Here is an 11,117-nt window from a genome sequence, read left to right on the forward strand (position 1 = left end):
TAAAGTCTGAATAAGATGAAGGGCTTAAGATTTACAATTGATAAACCAGGATGTATCAAAATGTTTAAGTATACTACTTATATTTTCTGAGGTCATGTTTGGCCAATAAATAGTTGAGGAAAGTTGACAGGACTCTAAGGTATCACAAAATTCACCTGATGCTCTCCCTTTAGCCGCTCCTTTTATCTGTAGCATAGTCAGGTGAACCTGCAGCATTAGTCAGGTGACAGGTATATGATGGAAGGGGTAAGGCATATAAATGAAGCTGTTCACTTTGATATTATGTATCCTGTGTTTATGAAATCCCATTGACTTGAATTTGTTTGCTTATTGTATAATATGCCCAGAGAGGACTTGGCGGTCTCATGGTCTGGAATCCCTGCAGATTTTATTTTTTTTTCTCCAGCCGTCTGAAGTTTTTGTTTTGTTTTTTCTGTCCACCTTGGCCATCAGACCTTACTTATTCTATGTTAATTAATGTTGACTTATTTTTATTTTTTATTGTGTCTTCTATTTTTCTATTCCTCATCTTGTAAAGCACTTTGAGCTACATTTTTTTGTATGTAAATGTGCTATATAAATAAATGTTGCTGTTGTTGTAATAGTGCTCCGTTATTGTTTCACTACTTTTTTGTATCTGACTTTTTACCTGTTTTTTGGATTACTGTTTTTAGATTTCATATTTCAAATAAATGCCTTTATTTTTATCTGCATCTTATAGTTTTGAAGTCTTAAGCTTACTTGGGTTTCTACTCTTTAAACAGCACATATTGTTTGCTAAATCTGATATGGCACAGTCTTGTTCACTACCTTACGATATGGCTGTTTTATCGAAGAATTTATAGTCAATTTGCCTCTAACAGCATGGCACTGAAAATTTACTCTTTCAAGGTTTAGAGTTACTAATCAATAATCAGCAACCAGAATACCTTTGGGTTGTGGAAGAAAACCATAGACTGTAAAGGAATCCATTCTAAACACGGGGAGTACATAAAATTCCCACACAGAAAGTACCTCATCCAGGAATCCAACCTGCGTCTAGGAATTCTGCACTAGCAACACTGTCCTATGTTCCAATGCATCATCTGTTCTTCCTACATAGTAATAATAAATGTAGGAAAAAACTTATGAAGAAAAGTAAAACTTATAAGCATTATTTGTAAAAGAAGTAAAAGATAGTGATTTAACTGTAAAAGATCATTTTAGTAAAAAAACAATTAAAATACATGTATTTTCATAGCTTAGATTTGTTTAGAACGGCTAAGGAATTTTATCAATTTGTTCATTCTGCAATATTCCTGAATTATTAAATTTAAAATTGTAATGCATGAATATATGAATACAAATGTTGTAAGTTAAAAAAAGTTAATTAAAACTAACATTCTGAAATATTTATTTGTTTTATAATATATGACCAACTGGAGAAAATACTGTATGGTAAATAAACATATATTGTATACCAGAAATTTTTAGCAAAAATACATTCATGTACATTTGGTTTGGGCAAATTAAATGCTTTATCTAAATTCAAAAACAATCAGTTGATATTGAATGTATTTACTGTTTACTGAAACTGTTTGTTACATGATAAGAGTATCTCCAAGGATTGGGTCCATTTTGGGGATGTTGCGTAAGAGCCAGGACATTAACTGGTGTTGAATGCTTGGTGTCATGTCCCCCAAACCACATACTTCTGTCATCCTGAATAGATGCACTCTTGGCCTTTATTGAGTAGCTTTTTGGGTAGCGTCTATATAAGGGAGGCTCAGTTGTTTTGTTGCCAAGGAAGCTGGTCTGATAGAGAGTTAAACCATCATCTCCACCATTCACTTGGGGTACATCATCATGAGCCCAAAGATTTGGATTGCTGGAGTTGTGCTGCCTTCTCTCAAGAGAAACTTTTTTACGTCCAAGATCCTTTAAGAAACATAAAATGTAAAGATTTAATGGGATAAGTTACCTTCAAGCAGTTTAAACCAGTATTTATTCAGTCATTATAATTCAGTTTCAGGAATTAAATGCTGTAAAGCACTTAATACTGCAAGCAGACAACATTGTTAAAATTAAAATTAAAAATGATTAATATACATGCATGCTGCTTGACCTTTAAAAAAATAATTTGCTGCTGCAGAAGCTCTTTAATACAAGACTTTTTAAATTTGGCAAATTCAAAAAATATATTATTAGAAAATACAATGATTCAAAATGCTAAACAATAGGATTATTTTTCATGCTGAACTGCCATCATCTTCTATATGCTTGATTAGTATTAGATTTAATAATTATTATTTTCATTCTAAATCATGTTTCTCTAGTTCATCTGAATATAGAAAAGTCAAAATATGTAATTTTAATAAAAGGCTTTTAAACTATGGATGGTTGGCACCATTTTTATAGTTAGTCTTTTCATGTAATTATTATCTAATGTAACATTATTAATATACAGTACCCTCTAAAATCAACATCGCTATAACCATTTTGATTTTAAAGTCTATGAATAAATAAAATGCATTTAACTAACTATCAGAAGCTTTCAATTTTGCAGTAAATTAGAGATACTTACACAGTCAAACATTTCTCCAAAGTTTTGTAATGCAAGTCTATTATCATGAATGGAAATTGGATATGTTCTTTCTGTTTTCTATAAAACAAATTTTAAATATTTTATTATATTGTTTTCAAAGTCTATGCCACAACTTTTTTCATGCAATTAATTAATACCATAAATAAAGTTTTTTAACATTAATCCTGAGTGTGAGTTGATTATATGTTTGTCTATAGTAACCAATACTTGAAAGCTGTAGCAATAGCATTTGACTATCTGAAAGAAAACGTCAAACCAAATCAATCAAATGTCTCATGCTGTGGACATTACTTTTTTTTTTACTTTTATTGAATTTATTTAAAGCATGTAACATTCCAAGTGCTTACTCTAAAATATTATTGATTAGATACTGGTGATGAAAAGGGGCATCCTTGTCTAGTACCACATTATAGTTTTGAGATAGTGTTGATAATACAAACTGAAGCTTCTGGACTGGTATACAGTAGTTTGATCCATGCACATATGTGAGGGCCAAGCCCAAATTTATGCAAAGTGGTGAATATGTAATCCCATTCAACCACATCAAATGCTTTTTCTGCATCCAAATATAATAAGATCTCTGGAGTGTTGGGTTTTATGGGTGAATATATTACATTAAATAGACGTCGAAGATTGGAAGCCAAATGTCCACCTTTAATAAATCCGGTTTGGTCTTATGATTTACTGAAGGGAGCAATTTCTCAGTCTTTCTAGCTAAGACTTTGGACGGTATCTTAACATCATTATTTAGAAGTGAGATTGGTCTGTACGATACACATTGTAATAAGTCCTTATTTTTCTTAGGAAAAATGGTAATTAATGCTTGGTGACATACTTGAAATAGACTTTTTTTGTCTCTGTCTTCTATAAAAGTTGTTAATAAAAAAGGAGCTAACTTGATTGAATTTTTTTTTTATAAAATACAGCAGGGTAGCTGTCAGGACCAGGGGCCTCATGTATAAACGGTGCATACGCACAAAAATGTTGCATACGCCCGTTTCCACGCTCACATCACAATATAAAAAAACTAAATTTCGTGTAAAGCCAGCTCAATCCCTAGCATACGCAGGTTCTCCGCTCGGTTTTGCAAGCTGACGGCACCCAGCGTCAAAGCAGTGCTATTGTTCTTGCGTGGTTTTCCGTTTTTTTTTAGATCCACATCTCTGACTCGGCTTTATCAAATACACTGAAATTAACCGCATTTTGTTTATTAGTTTAAGGCATCTGATTGTAATTAACCTGTAACAATATAATGGTCTACGGAATGGCCAAACTATTCCAAATACCATAGCTGCTTTGGTGTTACTCTCACTGCACCACTCGGAGTATTTATCCCACTGTATCTAAGTGTGGAATCACAGCTCTACAGCAGCTGATCGGAAAGAGAATTATCGGTATACAGCATCAAGCACATGCTGCCTCAGCTATGCGCACAGTCTATTTGAACTGCTAACATACAGTAAACGCTTCAGACCCTTTCCTGTAGGGCCCTTGCACTTCAGAAACAGTTTCATCCCAAGAATTATAAATGCACTCAATCAGTCCATCAAGTGCTCCTGGTAGAACTGTTTGTACTTATAAGTAAAATTACCTCACTGCAAACTTTCGATACAGTTATAATATTGCACAACCTGAGCCACTTTATAAAGTGTGTATTTACATATGATGACGACTGGCTTCTAAGATGATTTAGATTTCCAAGTGCTATCTTCTTGGAACTCTTGATATCACTTTTACGATGAAATGCAGCAAAGTATGTTTATTACATTATATAGACAAAATTTTAACATAATTTAAATAATCTATATTGTTAATAATTAAAGATGTGAGGACACAGTGTCACAGCGCTAGCAACGAGCTGGTGCCCCATTCAGGGATTGTTCCTGCCTCGCACTGTATGCTGGGATTGGCGCAACCCCGAATGGATAGATGGATAGAATAATTAAACATGTACTACAAAGATATTTCAAAGTTCCCTAAAAGATTTGAAGGATCTGCGTTCCCAGCTTACAGATGGCTTTACTTCTATTACAGAGCTGATTGTGTGGCGATTGGTTACTTGGAGAAAGAAAAGTAAGTACAGGAATTTGGGGTTAGTACGTTTGAAAGAGACAGTAGTGCTGCAATAAATTATTTCATAGAAGGTTGCAAATGGCGCAGCAAGCATCTTGCGGGAGACTGGAACAATCTCTGGATGGGGCGCCAATTTGTCACTATCACTACACCACCGTGTCCCCATGTTTAATACATGCTTTAATTCCGATCATCATGAAAATATCAAGTGTACATCTTAAAATTTAAATTGTCCAATGAACTGTGATATCATGAATGTAATGTATTCTGTGCCCTATCAGAGGAAGAGAAAGCCCATTTAAGAAGCACGTAGTGAATCACACACGTACAGCACATAGATGAACACATAGAAAACAAAGCATTTAACGTACTCCTTTTGTTACGATGGCATTTGAGAAACTAGTAAACGATTTTAAGATGAAGTTTATGACGTTCTACTTTAATGACAAAATAAACTACATGATTAAAGTGGAAATTTTGAGATAAAAGTTGACATTTTGAGCTTTTTTTCCCCATTGTGTCCCTATTTTTTTCTTTTCTCTGTACCCTAATAAACTTCCATATGACAATCAGACGGTGGGCTATGACTCACCTTTTCACGGTGACTTTGATATCTGACAACTCTTTTTTATTTTGGGCACTGTGCGACTTTGTGAACTTGAGCTTTTGAGTTTCTCTGACACTCTATGTCACTCAATCAACTTCATTTTCTTGTTGGTACCACCGTTTAAACAAACAAATAGTATGTTTTTCCTTGCCTCCACTTTGTATTCGCTAAAAGTCTTCTATTTTCCTCCGTGCTTTTGCCATTGCCTTTTCACAGAATGCTGAACTTAAAGGCTATTTATATTGATTTGCATATTCAAAGAGGTGTAATTCTGGGAGGAGACAGGGTGGGATGGCAGGTGCATGTACGTGTGTTACTTTTCACACTGACCAGGATTTATGGAGAGGAAGAACCTGGAAGTTGGCGTACACACAGATTTATGGATCTGGATTTTTTTCTGCATACACACATTTCCACTGCTGTCAGTACATCATGTTTTACTGTGAATTTGTTATGCACGAGGCCCCAGGTGCTTTCCCGCCTCTGATGTGAGTTTATAGTATCTAGTAATTCTGATAGTGTCAGAACTTTATCCAATTCATCTGCACTGAGAGGGCGGCACGGTGGCGAAGTGGTAGCGCTGCTGCCTCGCAGTTCGGAGATCCGGGTTCGCTTCCCGGGTCCTCCCTGCGTGGAGTTTGCATGTTCTCCCCGTGTCTGCGTGGGTTTCCTCCGGGCGCTCCGGTTTCCTCCCACAATCCAAAGACATGCAGGTTAGGTGGATTGGCGATTCTAAATTGGCCCTAGTGTGTGCTTGGTGTGTGGGTGTGTTTGTGTGTGTCCTGCGGTGGGTTGGCACCCTGCCCAGGATTGGTTCCTGCCTTGTGCCCTGTGTTGGCTGGGATTGGCTCCGGCAGACCCCCATGACCCTGTATTCGGATTCAGCGGGTTAGAAAATGGATGGATGGATGGATCTGCACTGAGAGTATCTAGCTGTGGTATCCATAATGTATCAAAAAACACATCAGATTGTGTCTTGTATTTTTTAAACTGAGCAGAATATAAGGACTTAATTTCTTAATGTGTGCTTTATATTTTTATGGCCAATGATTCTATCTCCTTCTGTGTTGGTGATTACTGATATTGCAATGTGAACTTGCTGCTGATGGATTTATTGAACTAAGATCTTATTAGCTTTCTCTCTGTGTTCATAATAATGATGCCGCAATTTAAGAATGAGTTGCTCTGTTTCATTTATTGTCAAAAGCTTGAGTTCTGATTGCAAAACCTGTCTTTTCCTAAAAATTGCCTCATTTGGAGACCTAGAATGTTGATCTATTCTGGTATAGCAAGTTAATTTCATTTTAAACACAGAATTTGTATAGTAATCTATTATGAATCTAGACATTTTTGTCCACATTCTCCTCACAATGAAAAGCCTCTCAAACATTCTGGTTGCAGTTGTGAACGCGCAAATTATTTTAAGCTCTTGGATAGTAGTCATATATTTGGGTTAACTGCAACCAAAACTCAGCTTTATTGCTTTTTACATTTAGTGGGACATATTTTTGGAAAAGGGTATTACAGCCAACTCATAAGAACATAAAGATGCTTCAGCTTTGTCTTTGATTGTCACTGATTGAGGTCATATTCATATAGGATAACATATCGATAGACACATACACTCAACAGGAGAAATCATCAAAAAGGCAAGAAAAATAAGAATATGCATTATTAACCTACATTTGAATGAAACTGCTGAAGTTGTCTTTCAGAACATGGAAACAGAGGTCCACACACTACATAAGTCAATAAGTGGAATAGGTACTGGTTAAAGAAAGTGTAGCCAAACTTTAGAACAGTATGAGGGTCAACTTTAGTTCATTTCACTTGTCAAATACTGCATACTTACAGTATTCGGAAAAATATATTTTGATTATTTGTGTTCACAGCTTATTTCATTACCATTTCATTGTGCAACTGAGAGATCTTCAATTAATGACTTATGTACATGTTCAGAATTAAGTACCACCATAGTGAACATTTCTGTTATGTCTCCTTTTTTGCTGCTTCATTAGAATTAATACCCTTAAGTGAACAACTAAAGAATGTGTCTAAGAAAAAAGCCCTTAAACTGTAGATATTGAGTAGATTACAAAATTAAAAGCTGAGTACAATTGATATTATTCAAATTTACCAGTGTAAAGCTGGCAAATTAATAATAATAGTATTGCTCAATAATCAGGACAGAACCAGATATCTGCTGATATGGTGCACTATTCAGAAAGTATTCTGACAGTATTAGCTCACATTAATAGAGTAAGAAAAGTGAGAAAGTAAGCAAATGTTCATGTATATCATATTTATATAGGTATAAGCATATACATTATAGCTTTCATGTTTTGAAATTAGTAAGCATAAAACCAAAAACATAATAATTGGAAAAGAAATGAGCAACTGCCTTTTGTACATACAGGTAATTGTATAGAACTTGCTTAGTCCATTAAAATCTGTTGGAGTTTGTACAGGGTAAGTATCGGGCACAAGTTAAGGCCAATGCTGGATGAGACTCCAGTTATTCATATCTATTTTTAACTCTTTTATGTAATACTAGCTGTGTAAGCCCGTGCTGTGAAAAGCCCAGGCTCCTAGAAACCGTGGATTGTGGCACTTCAATCAATCGCATCGGTTGTGCATTAGCGGCTAAGCGAGGTTCTCTTTCCTTGGCGGTTTCATTTTGCCGACGTGCTTGCCTCCGTTGTCTACCAGTGGCTAAGTGAGTTTCTCCTCGGAGGTTTCGTTTTGCTGATATGCCCGCCTCTCTTGTGCATTAGCATCTAAGCGAGTTTCTCTTTTGTTGGCGGTTTCACTTTAGTGACAGAGTCTCTTTCTTTGAGTGTCATGCTATAACCTCGCAATTCCAAGCCGTCTCACAATTCGGGGCCGGACAGACAGACACACACAAACACTTCCATGCGTAGACGTTTATATATAAGACTATTGGGAAGGAACAAAATATGAAGAACCTGCTAAGATAAACCATTTCGAACATAAGTCATCTATACATTATGTTGAAAAGCATTTATTTTTAACATTTTTCAAGTGTCACTGAGTAGAGAAAAAGTGATAAATAAAACTATTTAAGAATCAGTGGGAGTTTCATTAAATATTGACGCATAAGTGGACACATAAGACACACTATGGGTAGCATAGTGACTCAGCAGTTAGCAATATTACCTCATGGATCCTGGTTTCAGATCATGTGCCTGGTTGGTGTCTATGTGAAGTTTGTATGGTCCCCTCATGTATATGTGGAGTACTGTGATTTTCCTCTTATATCCTCAAAAGTGTGCTGGTTATATTAACTGGTGAATTGTGTCTGAATAAATAAGTGGGATTTAGGATGGACTGGTGCACTGTCCAGGGCTCCACCCTGCCTTCTGTCTAGTGCTACCAGAACAGGCCCCAAAATTCTGCAATAATGAACTAGATTATGTTAGATTAGCTGATTTAAGAATGTTAAGTATTATACTTGTATAATAATAATTATGTATTGCCCACTTTTACTGACAGTTTAAACGTAGATTTACATAAATAAACAAAACATAAATAAATAGCTCACCCCTTCTTCTCTAACAAATGTTTTTGGAAATCTTTGAGTCTCATGTTTACAGGAAGCTGTATTCAGCCAAGTGTATGTAAGGCCTGTTGTCGTTGCTGAAGTTCGAGGCAATGGGACCGTGGGTAGACCAATGTGTGAAAACTAATCAAAGAAAAATGATAGATTATTTAAGTTACTTCTGGCATGCAATTATTGATTAATACTTAAAAAAATCAGTTAACAGAAAATAACTATTAAAAGCTAGAAAAAATATATAAAATCTAGAAAATTATTAAACTACAATTATTAAAAACAAATTATTAAAAAACATGATTGCAAATTAGGTAACAGAAACAAATTATTAAAAACTCCTTCAAAAGAGGAAGCAAAAAAGATATCATTTTAGATAGTGTGGTACTTGCACTGTGAGTTGTGTAAATAATGCTAGAATACAAACATAAATGTGCCACAAGTAACCCTGTAAATAACATTTTTATATTAACACATATAAAAGACTGGCTCAGCCTTTTTGTCTAAAAAGTATATACAGTATAATGTTTACAATATACTGTTTTGCCCATAGAGGTTATGTAAAGGTTCCGACAGCGGGGAGTCAGCATACACATAGTTTCAAGGTTATTTATAAAGTACAAGTAAGTTACTATGTCTGTATCAAACTTATATCTATCAACCTATTTTTTGACCTACTGATCCAGTTCATTGTCAGGAGATGTCATAGCCTGTCTCAGCAGAACTCAATAAAAAACAGGAGAGAACCTTGGAGAGGGGTCAATTGGACCGCACATTCATGCAGACACCCACATTCACTCATAAGAATCTCCAATTAACCAAGGATACACTTCTTTTGGATGTGGGAAGAAAAGTAAGGTCTGGGGGTACACCTACACAGATAAAAGGAGAACATGCAAACTCCACACAGGTAGTGTTTTAAACAAAGAAGTCTGCAGAGCTAATGACCTCTCTTGTTTATTATCTGATTATTTAATTGACCACTTGTTATTTAGTTGGGCTATTTTATGGCAGTATTTAGTTTATATTTACGGTATTAATATTTCTCCATACAGGTAGCATAGAGGTGCAGTGTTTTGAATCCCACATCTTGTCAATTTACCTGTGTCTTTGTGTTCATTCCTACCACATCTCTAATGACATGCAGGTAAGGAGAACTGGCAATTTTGAACTGGTCTGAGTGTGGGTTGACACACCAAGGCAGATTCCTGGCTTGCCCCCAGTATGAAGCCTCTTCTTCTCTGAGCATGAAGTGGGTCTGAGAATGTTATGTTACATTATCTATAACTTTCTATACATTTGACCTTTAGAAACTGCTATAAGTATTCATGTTTACTTGTTTAAAGTTGAATTTTTCTAAAAAAAAAAAATAATAAGTATTGCATAAAATGAAGATTTGCTTCTTAATATTTTTCAGTCATTGGTTTTAAATTGCAGACACACTGTTAGATGACAGTAAATATGCAACTGTTTAAGGACTGGGATTAATTATTTGTACCCCCTTTCAAGTTAGAAATATGCAGAAAACAGATTTAAAATTTTTAAAAGGAAAAAATTAAGTTTTGAAAATTAGCATTCTTCTAACGCAGGTATTAAATGTAATTTAAAATACACTACTGGATTATTGTTGAATTCTGAGAACCAGAGAAATAAACATGAAACAGAGAATAAATACGCCTAATTAAACAAATGAGCCATATAAACTGTTCTCATGCCTGCAAGAAAAAATTGCAAGTTAAATCACGGGAGGCACCTGACTCTAAAAAATAAAGTCAAATAAAACAAGAAGTCAAAATGCATTCGATAGTTTGAAGATCAATACTTTTCTTACCCATTTCCCATCGTTTGCAGGAGACGGGAGGAACTTTCTTCCTTTTGGCATTTTAGGCAGGCTGAAACGTTGGCCGTTCAAAAATAAGTACCAATTTTTTTTTTCTTATGAATATATGGATATGTAGTTTTAGCACGAATTTTATTTTGCCGGGTAATCAGTCCCACATGCTCTCTGCCTTGTCTTATTTGTACAATATGATATCAGAGCGCACGTTGACATTCCGTTAAAGTTCTCTAAGCACGGACTGTGTTTCGGTCTCCTTGGAGACGAGTTCTGGCTGTCACTTCCGCAACAAGCTGTTGAAAGTTGCGCTTGTCGCCGGCTGGCGGCGTTTGGCGCGATGTATCTATTATGGTGCAAAATTTGCAGAAGTCAGGTGAGCGAACTGTTGTTTGGAAACTTATTTTACAAATATAGGCAGACAGTTAAATAACTTCGAAGCGATCCC

General features: G+C 35.4%; 1 protein-coding gene across 2 annotated transcripts; it reads right to left on the reverse strand.

Moving 5' to 3' along the window:
- Positions 1-1,447: 1,447 nt before the first annotated feature.
- tex36 (testis expressed 36) lies at positions 1,448-10,895 on the reverse strand. Of its 2 annotated transcripts, none has more exons than XM_039742030.1 (4): positions 9,938-9,987; positions 8,827-8,967; positions 2,564-2,641; positions 1,448-1,917 (listed from the first exon to the last, which is right to left on the reverse strand). In XM_039742030.1, exons 1-4 carry the CDS (start codon positions 9,953-9,955, stop codon positions 1,558-1,560), a joined length of 597 nt encoding a protein of 198 aa, XP_039597964.1. In that variant the 5' UTR covers positions 9,956-9,987; the 3' UTR covers positions 1,448-1,557. The 2 variants fall into 2 exon arrangements, with proteins under 2 accessions (XP_039597964.1, XP_039597956.1); XM_039742022.1 differs by lacking the exon at positions 9,938-9,987 and adding an exon at positions 10,667-10,895 and having other exon boundaries at positions 1,449-1,917.
- Between the last annotated feature and the right edge of the window lie 222 nt (positions 10,896-11,117).

The sequence above is a fragment of the Polypterus senegalus genome, chromosome 1 (assembly GCF_016835505.1).
Source record: "Polypterus senegalus isolate Bchr_013 chromosome 1, ASM1683550v1, whole genome shotgun sequence".
NCBI lineage: Eukaryota > Metazoa > Chordata > Cladistia > Polypteriformes > Polypteridae > Polypterus > Polypterus senegalus.

Coding starts and splice junctions, on each gene's coding strand:
- tex36 (XM_039742022.1), bottom strand. CDS start 10,717: ATGCCAAAAGGAAGAAAGTTCCTCCCGTCTCCTGCAAACGATGGGAAA. Junction 8,968..10,666: donor CTGCAAACGATGGGAAATGG/GTAAGAAAAGTA, acceptor TTCTTTGATTAG/TTTTCACACATTGGTCTACC. Junction 1,918..2,563: donor TTGGAGAAATGTTTGACTGT/GTAAGTATCTCT, acceptor TGTTTCTTAAAG/GATCTTGGACGTAAAAAAGT.